General features: G+C 38.0%; 1 protein-coding gene across 2 annotated transcripts in view; it reads left to right on the top strand.

Moving 5' to 3' along the window:
• Positions 1 to 21487, top strand: part of CNTNAP2 (contactin associated protein 2) — a 1148794-nt gene that overhangs the window by 468051 nt on the left and 659256 nt on the right. For both annotated transcript variants that reach the window (XM_065830092.2, XM_071804698.1), the window contains exon 4: positions 19810 to 19957. In XM_065830092.2, coding sequence (XP_065686164.1) covers positions 19810 to 19957 — 148 coding nt within the window. The remainder of the gene's footprint in view (positions 1 to 19809; positions 19958 to 21487) is intronic.

Genomic DNA, 21487 nt, shown 5'->3' with positions numbered 1-21487 from the left:
ACGACTGTACATTGTGTGAATGCCTTTTAGAAAAGTTTGCTGTTAAGAAATTACTGCCTTAGCATAAATGTATTGCTATAATGTGAGTAATGCGAACAGCATAGCAGAGGCATGCTGCTCCTTCAGAGACAAGTTTGGATTTAAATACTGATTAAGTACTTCTCTTCCACAAACTGTTGAAATTTTTGATGCAGGAAGTGCAAGTTGATAAACAATCAATATTGTAGTTATGTGGGCTGGAATCATAAATTTCAACACTGTGCAGCACTTGGAAAAAGATAAACAAAAAAGTAGACAAATTGACTTAAAATTATTCCCATGAATGCTATAAAGGTAAGAACAGAAACTGTGAGAAACAGAGAAAATAGAAATCAAAGAAACAAACTTACGGAGGGGGACTTAAAAGAGCCAAAGGAAGTAGAAGTTTTGAGTGAATGAAAAATGTCCATCTGGAACGTCACATTAACACTATGACTTGTTCTAGAGTTCTTGTCAATTTGAAGGTAGAGCATTTTGACTATGATTACTGAGAAAGTCTATCATAATTGACATCTTTTAAAATCCTGTCGAACTAAACTACAAAAGAGATTATTCCTTGTATATCTGCATGTAGCAATTGGAAAAGAATATACGTTTTGTTCTGGGAAACTTATGACAGGAATAACATTTTACCTGTTTCCAAGTTTTGATTCAGTTATTTTGAACAATGATGTGACACCCACCAGTGCTCATATAAATGTTTAACTCTTCAAATTTTATTTTGACAAATTTGAGGAGGTGATCAAAGGGAGATCAGCAGTAGTTTCATCACTGACTTAAAACAAGGCTTTTGAAATGGTCTTTCTAAGTATCCTTATAGCGAAATGATTCAGGTACAGACTTCATAGCTAGACTGGGAGGTGACTGTACAGTTCTTTAAACTGCTGGATCCAAAGCGTTGTGATCTTTGTGATACAAATCCCAGCTGGTGACTGGTTACTGGTGGCATCTTTCAGGGGCCAAGTAAGGAGCCCGTACTGTTTAAGATCTTCATTAGTGGATGAATGGATGGTGTGCTCCCAACAGCATCACAGATGAACTGTGGGGGAGCATCTGATGTTCTGAAGGGCGGAGCTTCTATTCAGTGCAAATAAGAAATGAAAAGAGATACACAAAGAAAATAGGATGAAAGACATACAGATGGGAGTTAACAGGGAGTTAAGTCCGTGTTATAAATTACAGTATATTCCAGGAAAAAAAAAAAAGGAGGATGAAAGAAAGTAATCCTACAAATGAACTCATCCTTCTTTCAGTTTTTCATTGTTGTTAATAGAAAAGCCCCCAAACTGTGCATTTACTTGTGTTTCGTAGTTGCTAAGGAATAAGATAATATGCTTTTGCCACAGTAAGATCACAGAATCACAGAATGTCAGAATGTCCTGTGTTGGAAGGGACCCACAAGGATCATTGAGTCCAACTCCTGTCCTTGCACAGGACAACCCCAGAGTTCACACTGTGTGTCTGAGGGCATTGTCTAGTCTCTTTTTGAACACTGTCAGGCTTGGCGCCGTGACACCTTCCTGGGGGAGCCTGTTCCAGTGCTCCACCACCCTCTGGGTGAAGAACCTTTTCCTTATGTCCAACCTAAACCTCCCCTGGCACATCTTCCTGACATTCCTTCGGGCTCTGTCATCGGTTGCCAGAGAGAAGAGATCAGCACCTGCCCCTCCTCCTCCCTTTGTGAGGAAGCTGTAGACCACAATGAGGTCTCTCTTCGGCCTCCTCTTCACCAGGACGAACATACCAATCGTTCACCAACTTCGTGGCCCTCTTCTGGACACTCTCCGGTAGCTTTATATCCTTTTTATCCTGTGGCACCCAGAACTGCACACAGTGCTCCAGGTGAGGCCGCACCAGTGCAGAGCAGAGCGGGACAATCACCTCCCTCGCCCGGCTGGCAATGCTGTGCTGGATGCACCCAGGACACAGTTGCCTCTCTTGGCTGCCAGGGCACACTGCTGGCTCGTGTTCAACCTGCCATTGACCAGAACCCCCAGATCCCTCTCCGTGGGGCTGCTTTCCAGCATCTCATTCCCTGGTCTGTATGTACAGCCAGGGTTGCCATGTCCCAGGTGTAATATCTGCCACTCGAGAGTGTCAACAGTCCCTCCTAATTTGGTGTCGTCAGCAAACTTACTCAGTATTTCATCAAGTCCTGCATCCAAGTAATTTATGAAGACATTGAAGAGTACTGGCCCTAAGATGGATCCCTGTGGAACCCCACTAGTGATTGATCACCAGCTCGACATAACCCCATTGTCTGTAATCTTTTTAGCCTGACCCATCAGCCAGTTGCTCACCCATGGCATTATCCAGCTGTATGCTGGCCATCTTGTCCAGGAGGATACTGTGAGAGACAGAATCAAAGGCTTCACTGAAATCCAAAAAGATCACATCACCTCGCTTACTTTGGTCAGCTGGGTGGGTAACCTTGTCATAGAAACAAAGAAAGTTTGTTAAGCAAGACTTTCCCCTCATGTACCCGTGCTGGCTGGAACCAATGACTGCGTTGCATTTCAGGCATTTGTTAATAACTTCCAGAATAATCTTGTCCAGAATTTTGCCAGTCACAGAAGTGAAACTGTCAGGCCTGTAGTTGCCGGGGTCTTCCCTGTTGTCCTTCTTGAAGACTGGGACAGTGTCTGCCAGCTTCCAGTCAACCAGGACGTCTCCAGATTCCCAGGAGAGCTGAAAAATCATGGAAAGAGTTTGCGCTATGACATCAGCCAGCTCTTTAATTACCCTTGGATGAATCCCATTAGGCCCCATCAACTTACAGGGAACTGGAGCAGCAAATCCTGCACACATTTGGGGTTGGTTGGGAGTTTATCATTCTCACAGCCATGTTACTTTAGCCCAGGACTCGTGGGGTCCCAGAGCCCATCTTCACTGTTGAAGACCAAGGCAAAGAAAGCATTAAATGTTTCTGCTTTCTCGATGTCCCTGTTTATGAGGTGACCGTGCTCATCAAGTAATGTGCCTATGTTATTTCTGGCTTATCTTTTGCTATTAACATGATTTAAAAAGCCCTTTTGATTGTCACTCACATTACTAGCCGCCTTCAGCTCTAATTGAGCTTTGGCCACACGAATTTCCTCCCTGCAGTGGTGAGCATCATCTCTGTAGTCCTCCCATGACACCTGATCCTGCTTCCACTGACCATACATTTTCTTTTTTCATTGTATTTGTAGAAGAAAATCTTTGCTCAGCCAAGCTGGCCTTTTGCCTTGCCTGCTTGACTTTTGACATTTTGGAGTTACCTGCTCCTGGGCTTTTAGGAGATAGTAGTTAAAAAGTAACCAGCACTGATGCACGCCAGCTCCTTCCAAAGCTTTTTTTGCCCAGCGGACATTGCTAAATAGTTCTCTGAGCAACCTGAAATCTGCTCTCTTCATATCCACAGTTCAGGTCTTGCTGGCAGATTTCCTCCTGTTAGCAGAGATTTTAAGCCTGACTGCTTCATGGTCGCAATGGTGAAAGCAACCGCCAAGTGCCACTTCTTCCATGAGACCTTCTCTGTTAGTGAGCAGCAAATCTAGGAAGGCACCTTTCCTTGTCAATTCCCTTAGTACCTGTACCAAGAAGTTATCATCCAGATGATTTAGGAATCTTCTATACTTGTTTGTACCAGCTGTATGATATTCCCAGTTGACATCTGGCAAGTTGAAGACCTCCGTAAGGACAAGGGTAGATGCCTTAGAGGCTTCCCTTAGTTCTTTAAAGAATAACTCATTGGTGTCATCATGCTGGCTGGGTGGCTTATAGTAGACTACTCAATGACATCTGCTTTATTTGTCTGTCCCTTAATCCTTACCCAGAGGCTCCCAACTTTACCATCGCCAGTTGCCAGATACATGCATTCCAGCCCCTCCACTACATAGAATGTCACCCGCCCATCATCTCTTATGTCCTGCCTATCCCTTCTGAAGAGTCTGTAATCATCCATCATGGTACATCAGTCACAGTACTCACCTCACCAGGTTTCACTAATGCAAATGATATCATATCCCTGGCATTGGGCCAGTGATTCTAGCTCAACTTGCTTTTTCCTCATGCCACCTGCATTAGTGTAGAAGCACTTCAAGTGTGGTTCACTGTGCCCTTCACCTTATGGCACAGTTTGGACAATCTCAGTAGCACGCAGTTCCTTGAGCTTTGGTGTTCCGTGTCATTGCTCATCACTGACTAACCTGGTACAGCCCCCTTCCCCCTTCTAATCTAGTCTAAAGCCCCATCAATCAGTCCAGCCAGTTCCTGAGCAAACACCCTTTTCCCCTTGTGTGAGAGGAGCATCCGAACGGATGTCGGTAGTTCTGGTGATGAATAGACCATCCCGTGATTGAAAAGCCCAAGGTTCCACTGATGACACCAGCCTCAGAGCCACGTGATAAAACAAGATAAAACACGTTGTATTTGTTCACAGTCAAAGGTGAATTAAACAATAATTATCAGTGCTCAGACGATGTCAAAGAAGTAGTATTAGAGATGCAAAAAGATCTGAATAAAACTATTTTTCTTTTCTTTTTGCTCTCTCAGAACCTTTTCTATTTTATGAAAAGAGCTAGATCACTATAGTAATTACTTGCATATTGATACTAAATTAGTAATTTATAAATATATTTATTTAAACCTTGTCAGTGTTTAAGAAGTACTTACACGTGCTTATTACTTTCAACACAACCAGCTGCACTGCACTCTGAAATTTTTACATGTCACTGGTTTTGTATTTCTAAAACAAGCCAGGGGGGAGGGGGGGAGATAAAAAAAAGTTACTGCCCCCCGTATTTTTTGTATAGGAGTCGATAAGCTAACTAGGCAGCTGCTAGATATTCTAGATGTCGTCTGATTTTAAACTTTGGAATGACCTTGGGTTTTTTCTAGTGCTTTGGTAGTCAGTCACTTCGATAACTTGTGAGACTGACTGATGAGTGTTGGGAGGGTGCTAAGCTTGATATTGCCCAAAGGTGAAGGGGGATTAAAAGAATGTAAAGCATTGCCAAAGAAGAGACAGCGGCAGAGCAAAAGCCAGAAATAAGAATGCAGAACATAACTATCCCTATGTTAGGCTAGCCTGGATTAGAAGAATCAAGCAGAGAACTTGACTACGGGGATGGCACGCTTCCAAGCCTCATAAGGAAATGGGTTTTGAATTCTGGAGTCAAAAGAACTAGAATCTGAGTTTCTGATGTGAATGAGAGGGTAAAGGTAAATCTAAGGCATAACCAAAAGCCTTTTGCTGCATGTTAACCACAAGTACCATGTAAAATATGCACAGTCTTCACAGCAGAATACTAGGATCATCTCTGTTTTACTGTGTCTGAAAACCTGTTTACTTCTTTTTATGGTCTTGGTATTCATTCATCTGTTTCCCTGCTTCATATGAGCATCTTTTCTATATACCATTTTCATGTTTTTGGGCTATAAAGATGAACTGCCTAGACAACGAGAGGGAAGTTTTCCAGTGTCTCATACACTGCCATTAATATTTACTTATTCCTGCAAGAAGAAAAAAAAAATTGAAACATATCAAGTTGAAATATATCAACATCAAGTTTGCCTTTCCTATTGCAATATAGCAGGGACTCAACAAAATACGCCTGTACCACATAGAACAGCCCAAGACAATTTAAGCATGGCCATAATTAATCAGAGGAAAGATCCATCTACTGTGTCTCCCACATTATTCATAAGGAAACGCCTGGGGAAAAATAAAAATTGAGGAAATAAGTATGATGTTTCCATGTAAAATATTTCTACCTTCTAATTAGTTTAAGTTCAAAGATTTATGGAGTCACATGCATTATCTGTTTAGTAACTCTCAATGGATTCTTTCATATGTGCTTTGACAGCTGCCATTCTTAATCTCACACAGGCCTGTAGTACCCCAAGTTTCTGTGGTAATAAGTTTTATAGGTTGTTGCCCCTTTGCTTTCATCTCTTTTTAATATTTTTTGAACCTACCTTCATTTGATGCCTAGTATGTCTTTACCCAGGAAGAGAGTCTGAAAAGTTGATCCCTCTTATGTGCTCTCCACATCCCTTGTGATTTTGTAGACCTTTCATATTCCAATGAAATATTTTCAAGATTGAAGACTCAGAGATTATTCAGGTGTTCCTCATACAGAAGTTTCATTCCTGTTTGAGACGAGGGCACTAGAAATTCACATTATGTTCAAACTGTAGATGAACCATGGTTTACAGTGACATAAACTGTATTTTCAGTACTCTTATACTAGCATTTAATTTATCTTTTAACTGCTACTGAGCATTGAGCTGACTGTTTCAGGGACTACATATTAGAATCCAAAGACCGCTCTTCTGAATAGTAATGGTTAGCTCAGAGCTCATCATTTTTATGTGAAATTAGGACAGTCTTTTCCCCATGTGGCACTTTACATTTATCTACACCTAATTTCAGTCATTCAGGCTCATAAGACATATTCTGAGGCAGTTCTTCACAGTGCTCTTTCACCCTTATCACTCGCTTTAGATAGTTTAGTACCATCAGCAAACTTTCTTATCTCTCTGCTTACCCTCTTTTTTATGTAGTTTATGAGTGTGCTGAACAGTACAGGAATCAGCACAATTCCACTGGAGATTTCCACTGTTGGAACTCAACTTTTTCTACTACTTCTCTTTTCATCAGTTATTGTACCATTTAAAGACCTTCCTTCTTATGCTGTAACTACTTAGTCACCTTAAAAGGCTTTGGTGAGGGATATTTTCAACATCTTTTTGGAAAGCTGAGTTGATTACATTAACCAGACCACCTTTATCCATAGGCATATTTGCTCTTTCAATGAACTTCATTGGGTTTATAATGAAGGATTTTCTTGTACAAGTCAAACTGTCTCTTCTCAAGCAGATCATAATTGCTCAGGTGTCTGCACTGCTTCTGTTCTTTCTACAGATCTACAAGACTTTGCCTGACACAGATGACAAGCTTATTGGTCTGTAATTCTCTGGCTCTCTGTAGGAGGATTTTTAAAAATTGCCACCCTCCTATGATTAGGCACCAAAGCAGTTTTATGTGAGACGTTATTCACCATTCTTAATAGTTCAGCTATTTCATCCGTGAGTTACCTTAGAACCCATGGGTGAATACTGTCTGACCTTCATGAATTGTTACTTTTCATTTTCTTTTTTTGTTCAAAAACTGCTTCAAACTGAACCCTTGACAAAATCCCTTAGAAAGAAGAGATGCACCAGGGAGATCATCCCAGTTTCATCTGCAGAATGCAAAGAACATGTTTAACTTCTCTGCCATGGTTTTCCTTCTGTATTCTTTTTGTATCTGCTGGTCTTACAAAGTGTCTGGCCAGCCGTGTTCTTCTGAGATGTTTGAAGAAAGATTTATTACTTATTTTATTGTGGTGTCTGATAATATAGTCCATGCAGCTCACTTGTTACCTGCTTTTGCCCTGGGAAATAGAATAAATTGTCATTTAGTTCCTAGGTGAGGGCCTTTGAATTTGTATTACTAAGCTGTCTCTTAAGTTTCATGACATCATTACTCACGTCTGGTAATTTTTCCTTGACCTTGGTAGACACTTCAGACTTCATGTCATCTGTGCATTCACTAGCACATGCCTTACTTCCTCTGTCCAATTAATTAATGAAATAATACAAAATGCAAGAATGATTCTTGAGAAACTCAGACAAGATCATTCTAGTTCCCTTGTCACATTGCATTGTCTTCTTTACTCTATTTGCCATCTTCTCCATCTCAGTTACTGCTCTTCCATGAGTGAATAGCAAATAGTACTTTTGACATCTTCCTATATTCCATCTCTATTATTAAAAAAAACAAACCAAACCAAAACGAAAAAAAAACCTGTCTTGCAGAAGAAATATCAGATGGTTTAGCTTAACCCTGCTTTTGATGGATTTTATTGTTTCCTTGTTACTTCCTTCAAAATATATTTAATGTTGAGTAACTTTGTGCTGAAAGTCTGTGGATTTCTGGATGGTTATTTTACATTTCCTAGGCTTGGAAAATATGTAGGTTGTTCACAAATCCTTTTCCCATCCATTTGTTCCCCATTCCCTATTGTACAAATTTGATAGATTCATAAATCCTGGCAAAAGGACTTACCATTTAATGCATCATTTTCTTCAGTTTGTTTTGGGTAAACATTATCTTGTCTTCTTAGATATATCTGACATTATGTCTTCAGGATTTGTTTCTGATGTGGTCATTTCCATTCTGAACCATTCTTTCCTATTACCTATTTTGCTTTTGCACTACTCTTTTTTATTTGTCTACCTTAAGGAAAAAAAAAAACAAAACTGAGTATTCACTTCGCTAACACCTTTATCTCCATGCAATTATCACAACATAGTGTCTCTACTCCTCTTTTAATTTCTGTCATGTGGCAAAAGGATCTTTAATACTTTTTTGCGGAATCCATAGGTAGTATTCATTTTCTTTCTGCCTGAAAATTTATTTGTTGATCATCCCTTTGGTTCAGACTGTAAATTAATAAAAGATTCTACTTAGGGAGTATCTGTGAAAAAAACAGAGAACATCATGTCATGCATGTAGAACATGACACCTCCTCTGTACCTAAACTTTTCTGTGTTCCAATAATGTATGATCAGTCCTGCTGCTCAAGGGAGGATAGCTTGCCCTTTATTGAGCTATAAGCAAGGATTACAGGATTGTTCAGATTTTTCACTAACAGAAGAATTTTTCATTAAGATTAGGGCAATTTCTATTTAGGAAAATACTTGTTAATTCCTTTTTTAAAAATCACACAAAAAAAAGAAGTTTTATTTTTTCTTTTTAAAATCTCAAGCCTGTCCTATAGACAAGAAATTTTTGAAAACATAATATTTCTTCACTATACAAACTTCAAATTCTGGGCAGTGCATGAAAGGCTTCACTGATAAGAAGCCCTACTGTACATTCCAAGAGTGTGTTACCCTGTTGAGCAGGCAATACTGAAATTTTCAGAAACATTAAATCAACTTGGAATAAAGTAGAGACTTAATCAGATTCAACAACTACCCAACGCGTAAACTAATTTCGTGATTTCTACTGTTTCCAGGCCTTTATCAGCAGAAGTTGGCAGAAATGTGAATCTGTTTTCTGGGTATGATTCTAAGTGAAAACCTTTTTTGCTGTTCTTTCCTCTTCCCTTCCCCACTTTGTTATTTTACCTGTTTTCTAGCACTTGAGAGCTCAATACTATCATTACAGTACTTAACGTTTCACTCTTTCTGCAAAACTTAGTTCATTTATGAATTTTATGGTATTTTAAGATGCATCAGTACACTTCCAGTTCAAGAAGACATGCTTATTTTAAATTCAGAATTTAGGTAGAAATAAAAACAGTGTATAACTTGTAGATGTCTGAATCGATGAACTTTCCCCTGAATAGAAATGCAGCATCTCACTTGAGCCTCGAATGGGTCAGGTCACTTGCTCAGATGTTTTGAACATTATGTCAAGATGCAGCTGTCAAAAGCAAGTGCATAGTTAGAGCTTCACACAGCAATTTTCCAGCATAGCCCTAAGGATTCAATGCTACTTTCAGGAACAGAGCATTGCATAGCTGTGATTAGAGATGAGTTCTTGTATATTCTCCTCATTTATTGCTGTAGTTCTTTTTCCCTCACGACAAATATGTGAGAAGTCAGCCCTCAGCGTTCTCATTTGCAGATGATGGGCAGAGAAAGCAGAGCTGACTTACTGATTGACCTGGTAGAGCAAAAGATAAAGTACTCAGTATTCATGCTGAGAAAAGTTCTACAATCCTTCTTCTTAGGAGCACCTGTCATGAGTGAGCAAACCACCTTCCTAAACACAGGCAGTGACTTAGATGTCTGAGTATTCTGCTGAGATACACTGGGGTTATTTGAAAGTAGAGCCAAAGAATGTGAGCTACAGTTGTAAAATGTAAGTGAAATTCAGAAACTTTTCATATTTACTCTTTAGTGTTGGCCATTTAGACATTATCATACACTGGCACATAACTTAGGTATACTTTGATTTAATAACCATCTTTTATCCTGTATGAAAATGTAATATAAAGATGCACTGTGTTTTAAAAATAGGTTTTGTTAGCTATGGATTAAATGAGGGACGATAGGACCCTGGTATGCTATGGTTCTGGGTTTCATAAATATACAACTCTAGTAACAGTCTCTAAAAACAAACGAACAAACAGATCTCATGCTGTATAATTTTTATTCCTTTCTGACTTTTTTTTTTTTTCATTTTTTCTTTTTATGGTAGCACTCCGCAGATCCAGGTTAGCACAGTCCTTTGTGTTAAATTTTGAAATCAAGGGTGGAGTGCAGTGTGTTTTGAGTCACATTTATTTTACTCAATTATTAAACCTAAACATGGTGATAAAATTGTCAACCAAAACAAATGGACCCCAGCATAAATGTAATCTGATAGGATTTTCGTATTTTTGTTCCCAAGCATTAGTTTCCTGCCATCACTGAACTCAAAGACAAAAATACTAAGCAGTATAACTGAAGAAATATATTTCTATATGAATCTTCTACTCCACACATTCGTATGGCATAGAATACCTGGTTCTAATGTGCAAGTACCTATTACCAGAACACTTGGGTACACCTTTAACTAAACTTCTCTGAACTAAGCTCATAGTGCTAGAAGATAAGTAGCTATCCATAGGGGAGGATTAACCTCTTGCACAGAAAAATGTCTGCTAGACACCCTGAGTGCAATTGCAGTTTCCTGAATTTAGGTACCCAGCACCATCTGAGAGACCTCAGACCTTACTTCTGCTGGGTTGATGGGGTTGTCTTGGTTATTCCAGCATGTCTGTCACTAGACACTTCAATGTGGAACCTAAATTAAGCTCTTAGAGTTGAACCCTTTTGCCCCAACTCAGACAAGAATCTCATTTCAAGATGGCACTTAACATTTTAGCTATTATTTAACCTAATTCAACTTATGCGTGTGCACAATGTCAAGTATCTGATTAAGATGTGCTTAATGTCCTGAAATGAATTTGTATTTCTGTGTCTCTTTTCTTCATCTTCTATGTTTAAGATTAAACCTCTAGATGTAGGGGGTGTGCCCCCTCCCTCGCAAAGACACAATGTGGTGAGGCTTACTTACTAGAATGCCGCTTTAGCATCGCAAGCTGCAGCATCAGCCCTTCAGGGAGCAATTTCTGCTGCTTCCTGTTACTCACACCAGACCTGTGAGGGAGGGATATACCACTCTTTCTGCACTGCAGACCCAGGAGTGATGGATTAGCCTGGTCACTGTAGGTAGGAAGACAAATAGGGCTGACTGTCCAGCTGCAGCCCAGGGGGAAGTTTTAGCTCTTCTGTGAGATGCTGTCTACTTCTCCTTCTCAACACTTAGCACTATTTGCATTTCCAGTGCAGCATGAAGCACAAATCATGCCACCACTGTAGCGAGCTTTAAGGAGAAAAAGACTACTGGGATACTTACCTGACTTCAGCCCTCTCTCTCACTTTTACAGCAGCAGTTGTTTTCCTATGTGTTATTATGACAGCGAGGAAAAGTAAAGTTTGCTCCAGTGCTGTAATTCCAGTGAGAACATCAGTACTTGAGACATACAATGTAAAACTCTTATAAAGCTTAGTCATCTGCTGCTTGAGGGAGCTTGAAAAAATAAATTCAATAGTCTCTATAAACATATTCTTTAATTTTTTACTGTCTACATCTCTTACGGATGGAGGATGTTCATCATTTTGCATACATCAATACATGTGCAATTCAGCTTAGTACTGACATATAGTCTCATTGGCTTTAAAATGGAATTTTGTTTTTTGAGTACTCATTTTCAGGTAATGATGTTATAATTGATTTTCTTTTTTATGAAGGACCATTGATTCATTCCATTCAATGAAACTCAGTTGGCTTTCCTAGAGAATTTATGAAAAGCTGCTGAAAATAAGAATCTATCACTTCTGCTTTCTTTCCACTTTGCTTTTCTCTCTGTTGTATCTAAAGTATATTCGTTTTATTCTTTCCTAAGCAGGCTCAGACTAACAATGCTGAACAATCATGTTATGTATATAAATGAGTATAGAGTGGGCTCTGAAAATAATGGATCTTTATTCGAAGATGGATTGAACTTTAGTGACATTCTTCCTAAAAACTAGATATTCACTGTGGCCTCTGATATATTAATATGACAGCTGTTTAGCGTTTGTACCAGAGTTATTCTAAGCAATCAGTTTGAATGGCACAGAGATTAGCTGAATTTACAAAAAAGAGGAATGTCAATTTTTAAGTATCATATAGCTTGTATCATTAAGTCACAGCTAAGTTTATATGAAGCACAGTGGAGACTGCCTGAATGTTTTCTGTTATGATACAATGTATAATAGTAATACCAGTTAGATAATAATGCATAATGTGAGTGATAATTGGAAATCTTTTGGTAACCCTATTTAGGAAGAGGTTGAACCCTGATGTTTAAGACAGTGATGCAGCAAGAGAATGAATTCAACAAAGTCAGTGTAAAACCGTGCTGTTATTTTAGTCTGATTTTACATATCAATCAATGCTGGGGAGCAGTGGCAGGGATAGGAAGCTAATGTCTTTAAAATAAAACCTGTGCAGACTTTGCAAGCCAGATTATGTTGTCATTTTGCAAGCTGTTCAAGACTAATTATCAGGTTTTATTAGTTATCAGATTATTTTGATGTTATGGAAGTATAGCCAGTATTTTCTTATTCTAGTTTGCCAGGTTCCTGCAAAGGAGAAGTTATCTATGATAGCGAACCACTCTTTAGTACTGAACAAAAGATGTATTGAGATCCAGTGACTGGACGAACAAAGCAGACAAAGCCCAAGTAAAAATAATGAATATTTTTAACACTGAATAGAAGTAACCATTGGGAGAGCTTCCATAAGGGTGTGATAGAGTTGATTATCCATCACTTTCAGTTTTGAAATCAAGATTGAATAACCTTGTGAATGTTACATTATCGCCCGACTAAGAACTCATTATGTGAACTATTGCATGGGAGTTAGTACTCTGTGTCTCCAGAACTCCAGACTAGATTATCATAATTCTCCCATCAGGCCATAAAAGTCAAGGAGTCTCTCTCATTTGATTTATTTCTTTTTTTGTAAGTGAGCAGGGATGGAAAAACAGTGGTTTTAAAGGATCAGTGAATAAATAATAGCTAATTAATTCTCAGCAAACACTTTTGAGAGTATTATCTCCATTTTACAGACAGAATGAGTATCAGAGACATTGAGGCTCTTAGCCGAAGTTCACACAGTTAGTAAGCAACAAAGCACAATTGCCAACAGTCATTTCCGGCTGCTGGGCTTGTCCTATTACAAGTATTTACAGAGCTTTGTCGAATGGCTGTACAGACATTTCCTGCAGGTGCCTCCTGCAATCCTAGAGAGAAACAGAGTGACATTATGATAGCCTCTATATTTGTTCCAAGCACTTGCAAGTATATTTTCAAAATACTCTCAAAAGATAAATAAATTAGTCAAGAAGGCAGGGAAAGCAAAAGATAGGGAGATCGTTGTTCCTTTGTCTTTCCACTCCTCTTTCCTAAACATAACCACAGAGAATATTTTTGGTTTCCTTCATATTAGGTGTAGAGAAAGGGATATACCAGACTAATAAATAGCAACAAGATCATAGCATCTTCATTACAAAAGCCAGTGATAGTAAGAACACCTGCTGTTACTAGAAAGCAGTGATGTTAGTATGATGTAGCTTTGGAAAAAAAGATTCACTGTGTATCTACCAACCTTTTCCTGAGCAATTTGGGCCTTTGCGTAGGAACAAAACCATACTCTGCCTTTTCTGTGCTGCTGCAAATCGCTGTCATGGGTCAGCAGATCATGTAGGACAAATATTGAACCTCAGCAATAAAGGTCTTTGTACATCAGAATTTCCAGCTTGTGCTTCTATACGCATAGTCAAATGCATGAGGCTACTCATGGCATGGGTGTTGCTTTGTTGACTTCCAACTCTTTCTTTCATTCAATTGCTGTAGAAGCCCTCAGCCCTAGTCAGGGATAGACTCAAGAGACTGTGATGAAGTCACGCTAAACGCAAAATGTCACTGCCTCCTTGGTCAGGAAAGCATGCATCCTGGCTGCCCAAAATAAATAAAACAGCAATAACCGAGTCAGATAAAATTGCCAATGCTGCATGAGGAAAAAAAATTACTTGCACACAACTAGTGATCCATAGACTCTAAATGTTCAATCCTCTAAGATTTATAACACAACTTAAAATTAAATTTAGGAAGTTTCTGTTGCAAGCAAGTTAGAACATTAAATCACTTTACTATTCATTTAGTGAACTCTAAGGAAAAGAAGTGGGCAGGTGATGAAAATTTTTAAATCCTCTTCCAATTAGTGCTTTCAAAATAAATTCGCATTTGATGATTATTAAACAAGGTTTTTGATATATGAAAGTCATCCTATTTCAGGTGCTAACAGCTATTTGAGGTCATTTGGCCTAAAAGATGGCTATACAGTCACTTTCAGAATAGAACTTGATGTGAGCGTGAACAAATCAACCTAAGAGGTACATTATGGAGGCATGTTGTCTTCATCAAAGGGAAAAATATAATTCCTGAAGGAATACATTTGGAAAACACGTAATGAGATGAAATTGGATTATTTACTTTAGAACAAAAATAGCACCTTCAGAATCTCTTATTCTATTGTTATCTCTTTTGTTAAGACATTTAAGAGTACTAAATTTCTAGGGTTTCCAATCATAGATTATTTCTTGCTCTAAACTTCTGATGTGGTTATCAGGTACTTTTGGCATGAAGGCTGAGTTGCCATTTCACAGTCAGAATGGAATTAAGCAGACACACAAGTATTCTGCAGGGATGGATTCTTCCAAAATCTGTCATTTTCATCTTAGCAGGGAAAAAAAAAAAAAGAAAAAAAAAAAGAAGTAGTTAAGTGAAAGAAATCCCTGAAGAATGAGGTAACTTGTAACAGCTTGGATATTTCTTTGCACATTCCTTTTTAAAATATTATTGTGTCTTTTTGATATAATTTCTGAAGGCCAAGTGATTTAAAGTGTTGTTATTTCCCTAGGAAAGCGAGTGGTTTTCAGATGCAAGTCAAAGGCCAGGATTTATTAGTAATATTCCATGGAGCAGTTTGAAAGGACTATTCTAAAGAGCCCTACAGAAGGTATTCTTTCTGAAATAGGAATTTTGTGTTTGCTTCCAATTTTTTCTCATGACTGTGTTTGGAGCTCTTTTAACCTCGTACTGAGTTTTAGAAAGGATCCACTTGCTTTTCATTGATATTTCCCATAATGATATTTGGTTTAGATTTTTTTTGCTCGTAACCTGGGACACAGAGCAAAAGGTTATAAACCTGTGATCCTTCATCAAGAAGATCTTGACTTAAGGTAGTGATTTTCAGAGTATGGGCTCTGCCTAGGGGGAACCGGAGGAAAAAAAAAGCCTGTCACTAGATGGTAATAAGATGCATATTTCTTTTTATTGGCCACCTTAAAAATACATAAAATATTTAGATTTCCTTCTCTTCATCAAAGTTTGATTGAAATTGGCCCAGTGCACTCAAAAGTTAGGAGAGAAGACTACCGGGCAGAAGGACACACAGATGCACATACACATGTTCAGTAGGTGATTGCGTAAGTGTTTTGCTATTAATAAACCAGTTTTAGGATGTAAAGCAAACATGTATTTCTTCATGGAAATGAAAGTATAAATTATATAAATGCAGTGATCATTGCTTGCATATTGGTTTGAAATGGTCTTGAACTGATAAAATGAGAGCAGAAGTGCCTCAGACACTTTACTTGACTTAATTAACCTATTGTTTTTGTTTCTCTCTTCATTGGAGATCACCTTGGAAATCACTCCAGTCCTTATGTATTAACTTAAGTACTGACTTAACCAAGTTCCTTACTTTGAGTATGCAAGTACTTTTTCCAAAATTGGTGGTACTGCAGTCATAAGGTAGGCAACTTGCTTAACTGAGATGTGTGGCTGAGGGAACAATGTGGTAACTGTACTGAACTTGGAAGTATACTGGTATCACTGATAGTGATGACCACAGAGTACCATTGGCAGTATTATAATGTTTACTTTATCCGTATGTTCTTAATCCTGAGCTCTTAGGAGCTCTGGTCATTTCATAACCATGAATCTCAGAGATCAGATTCAGCGCCTTTTGAAGGTGTCATTTGGGGATTTCATTATTTGGGATAAGGAAAATACCTGCTATAGATATAATTGCTTTCAAATACTGTTTTTCTATTTAAATGCTTTACTGTGTGAGATTATTATGAAGCATGCTGTAGAAATGTTTGTTTGCTATGAATGTGTTTGGTTTTAAGGAAGGAGTATGCAAGCTGTAGAGTTAATCATAGAATCATTTTGATTGAAAGAGACCCTCGGGATCATCAAGTCCAACCAAAACCTCATCTAACTCTAGTACTAAATCATGTCCCTAAGAACCTGGTCTAAATGCCTTTTAAACACCCCCAGGGATGGTGACTCCACCGCTTCCCTGGGCAGCCTGTTCCAATGCCTGACAACCCTTTCCGTGAAGAATTTTTTCCTAATACCTGATCTAAACCTCTTCTGGCACAACTGGAGGCCATTTCCTCTTTTCCTGTCACTTGCTACTTGGGAGAAGAGACCATACCCTCCATGCTACAACCTCCTTTTCTTTGAAATGGGAGCTGAAACATAAAGCAGGGTACAGAAGATTGTATCCAAAACAAAAAGAGAAATTGCTTATAGAAGAGAGGATTTGAAGTTTGGACTGGTGAGATAGTGCTACCTGTTTTACAGCAAAGTGAGACATTTTGGTCATTTTCCCAGTTTGGGTTTCAGAAAAAAACTTGGTACTGATGAAAAGAACACATCTGGCAATAATACTTAAGTGAGTTCATGAGATTAATAATCTGAAAAACTTGTTTATTATACAGGTGTCTCCAACTTTTTCTGAAAAATATTTTTAAAGGAGTTTATTATTGTATTTGTGTGTGTGTGTATGGTTGGTTGGTTTGTTTGTTTGTTTATTCACTCCATGTTTAAAAAAAAATCTCCCATGTGGGCCTAAATTATACTTTTAAATCTTATTAGATTTTTAACAATACTAAACGTGTATTAAAAAAAATGTATGAATTCAGTTTTTAATAAGAACCTGCCTTTCTGAGCCCATATACACTTCATTGTCAGGAAGGGGATTTTACAGTACATTATAATACATAATTCACAAGCTCCTGTAAACTGATTTTTCAGGCTTGCAATGATGAATTTTTGCCTGATGTTTGCATTCCACAGAGCATGTATTGCTGTACCACATTTATCTAAATGAAGGCTGTATTTAAAAGATATTGTTCTGGGGGAATAATGCCAAACTGCCCTATTCTCTATTGATTGTGTTTATGCATTCAGCAAGTGTTATTGGATCACTGTTCCCCAAGCCTGGAGTGTTGCATGGGGTCCAGATCCCTCTGTATGGCCTTCCTACTCTCAAGCAGATCAACACTCCCACCCAGCTTGGTGTTGCCTACAAACTTATTGAAGGTGCAATCAATCACCTCATCCAGATCATTGACAAAGGGATTAAACAGAACTGGCCCCAATACTGAGCCCTGGGAAACACCACCTTTGACTGGCCGCCAGCTGGATTTGACTCCGTTCACTACAACTGGCCATCCAGACAGTTTTCCGCACAGTGAAGAGTACTCACATTCAAGCAGCCAGTTTCTCCAGGAGAATGCTGTGGGAAATGGTGTCAAAGGCTTTACTCAAGTCTAGGTACACAGCATCCACAGCCTTTCCCTCATCACCTAAGTGGGTCACCTTGTCATAGAAGGAGATCAGGTTAGTCAGGCAGGACCTGCCTTTCATGAACCCATGCTGACTGGGCCTGATCACTTGGTTGTCTTTTATGTGCCGCATGATGGCACTCAGGATGATCGTGACCTCCTATATTCAACTTCCTTTCCACCCAATACTTCTAGCAAATTAAACAAACAAACAAAGCCCAAAACAAAACAACCAGCAAAAAGGTACATGAAGAGGGTTGTGATATGATTATATGGCAAACATCACAAAATTAAGACATGCCCAAATGGAAATTGCTCTTGAAATATAGATCTTTATCTTGAATTCTCACTAAACTGGTTTTTTTAAAGGATCAAATTCTTTATTCCCTCCATGAAGTTCTGTGATTCCTAGAACAAGACTAAGAGAATAGGCAGCTCTCCAATGGGATTTTTTTGTCCTCCTTCAGTGTATGCTTTCCATTGTTTTTTATTGTCTTCTATTTAGCTCGGAAGACAGAACTGTTAATTTCCTTGTAAACACCACTCGAAAATGTAAGTGCTTCATAGACATTAATTAATCTATGTTACAAGCTGAGCTATGAAATGAGGAGTACCATTATCGTCATTTAGCACATCAATAGCTGCAGTACAGAAAATTAAAGTAAATATAACCATTAGTAAATGTCATAATTTATTGAGTCCGCCAAGGAAGGGATCCTGTGGATAATCCTTACATTTATCACCACCTGCATCTACTGTGCTCTGTGCAAAATCATTACTAATTTAAGGTATCCTTTTGGAATATGTATGCACATATATATGTAATTAGATATTGCTATATCTATATGCAAAGGGACAATTCAAATTTTGGCCCTTTCGAATTATTGATTATTATATTTTGCAGTAGTATTCCTTACAGCCCAGTTATTTCTTTGTTTTCGGTTGCACTATTAATATTTATTATAGGATTTCATTATGGATTTACTCAGATGGAAATGTTGTAGATACCTCTAATGAATGTAAAAATATGAGTATACACAAACATTCCTTATTTTCATAGTCTCCCTAGCAGTGGGTCACCTTTTCTCTGTTCATTTATGACTGTTCTTTGTTACAAGACATATGTTTCTACTGAAAATCACCTACAAAAAGATGTGAAAGTTCCACAGAAAATGCTAGCAATAACCAAGTTATAGTCTTTTAACATCTGCCATCAGTGAATGAATGGATTATCCATAAACTGACAGACAAAACAAAAAAATCTGTGATGTTAACTAGTACATACTGTTCATATTGTTTACTTTTAAGCTTGATGCTATGAAATATTTTACCAAGAGATACAAAACTGCACACCAAGTGCTAAATATTTACTTCATTAATTTTCAAAACTGCCTCAAGAGCTCTTGTGTCCTTTCCTGACTTCCAAAATTTTATGAACCAAAAATAGGCTTTGCTATGGGTAACAGCTATAGTTGGACAAGAAACTGGACACTCACTTTCCAGCAGCTAATACAACAAAATTCTTGGAAATCTGAGAGATTGAAGGGGTCCCTTTCTGTTTCAGGGAGCAGATTATTTCAGTGTTCATATTTACAGAAAAATGACTGGTGTGTGTAATTTTACTGATAGAGGCTGGATATCATCTTCTCCAGAACAACCACTCTGTCTTGGACAGTTTTATTAACATGCTAATTACTGAGTAACAGATTAATAATTGAAAATGGATTTCTTTCTTAACTAGAAGCAACTGTTTACTGAATTCAACATACCTATCATGGAGAAAATAAACAGAGGTCCCAATGCTACTGTTGTGCTGTTCTCATGAAACTTTGTAAACAAACTGTTTGTTTAGTCACTATCAAAGAAACATTTAAGCCAAACTGCAGTGTAACCTTGACGCTCAGAGGACTTTACTATCTGATGTTTTTTCTTAACATTTATAGCATGTGAGATAGATGTAATACAACAATTTTATTTTTCTTTTTCCCCTTAGGCATTCCCTGGAAATACAAACTCTGATAGTGTGGTCCGGCATGATTTACAACATCCAGTTATTGCTCACTATGTACGGATAGTTCCTTTGGACTGGAACGGAGAGGGCCAAATTGGGTTAAGAATTGAAGTCTACGGCTGCTCCTATTGTAAGTTTTTCAATGAGCATCTTTTTTTACCCCGTAAATAAAAACTGTCTTTGGATCTCAGACTAAATCTGAATCTTGAGTACTTTTTGCTTAGATAGACTAAGATGTTTCAGGATTTATAATTATATTGCTCAGGGCTTCATGAAATATTTATTGAAACCTTAACTCTGAGTTGCTAGTTTGTTCTTCCCTGGAAGAGGCAACATTGGACTTTACAATAGTGCTTTGAAGTTGCTCCTTTTGATCTTGATGGTTTCTTTTGCAGAAGACTTTGTCTATTATATAAGCTTGAACAAGCCAGTTGAGCAAAAGATAGTATTCAGGCAAATGCCATGTTGGGTCTTGTGAGAAGCAGCTGGGAAGCAGGACATAATTCATTGCCCAGTGCTAGAGTTAAAGAAAATAAATAAGAATTCTGTAAGAGTAGCTCAGAATGTCTAAATATGCAACATATTTTTCAGAGGTTTTTTCCTTTCATGTTTGAATATGACTCTAGAATTTATTTTTAAATATAGATGAGAAATGGTGCAAATGCTTCTGAAGAGCAGAACTTATGTTTCAAGAGTAGTGTCTAAATTCCCTTCCTTGAATTCAACCTAGCCAGCGCTTGAAGGAAGTCTATAAACCTGCAGAAAATTAAGTGTCTGATGTCCTATTTCTAAGTACGTATTTTTTATGCGCAGTCCTGCCTTTGTTGGTATATCAGCTGGAAGGAGCTACTTGAGATTTGTCTTTTAATAACCAGGTGATAGAATAAGGTGAGGAGCGGACATCTGGAAGTCTCACCCATTCACTTCACCGAGTGGCAAGACATAAGGGAACCATTTGCCGTTCTAACCTGGTCACAAATAAAAACACCTTGTGATTTCAGTTGTTGTTTTGGTTTGGATAGATAGTCAAAAGGCTTTCAGTTAGCACCAATAAGAACCTCAAAGGATAGAGTTTTGGTATTATTTTTCCTATTGCCATGCGATGAATTAAAGCCCTATTTTAAAATATATGTATTTAACCACAGAGAATTGCCCAGCAGCTGCACTAATTTAGTTGAGAAATCAAATAAAACTTGCTGTGGTGTTGGTACTGCTGTGCTGAGGGCACACAAGGATGTTAAATACCTTTGTAAAATGACAACAATATATCTGTTTTCGGAGAAAGAGTAGGTTATTCTCAAGTTGATTCTTATTCAAAGAGAAACTGAGCTTCTTAAGCTTTAGATATCACTGTGATTATTCAGTACGTGGCTTTTAATAAACAAGTGTTTACCATCATACTGCTAAAATGTTTTACATGCTGTTTTAAGTATAACAAACACTACAGCATGGTTAATTTTGCAGCTTGACAAATATTTACTTTTAAGTATACCCCCTTATTTGTACATCAAATGCAATTTCAGTTGTTCAATACGAGAAACCAACATCTAGTTTACTGTGAAATATGACTATAACAGAATAAAATGTAGCAGAATCAAGCAATAAAACCCATGATCTTTGCTGTAATATTTACAGTAAGAGTAGTATTTTTTATGAAAAG

The sequence above is a fragment of the Patagioenas fasciata genome, chromosome 2 (assembly GCF_037038585.1).
Source record: "Patagioenas fasciata isolate bPatFas1 chromosome 2, bPatFas1.hap1, whole genome shotgun sequence".
In the NCBI taxonomy this organism is placed as follows: domain Eukaryota; kingdom Metazoa; phylum Chordata; class Aves; order Columbiformes; family Columbidae; genus Patagioenas; species Patagioenas fasciata.
The sequence above is the reverse complement of the archived record's forward strand: the minus strand, read 5'-3'. Positions and strand labels throughout refer to the sequence as shown.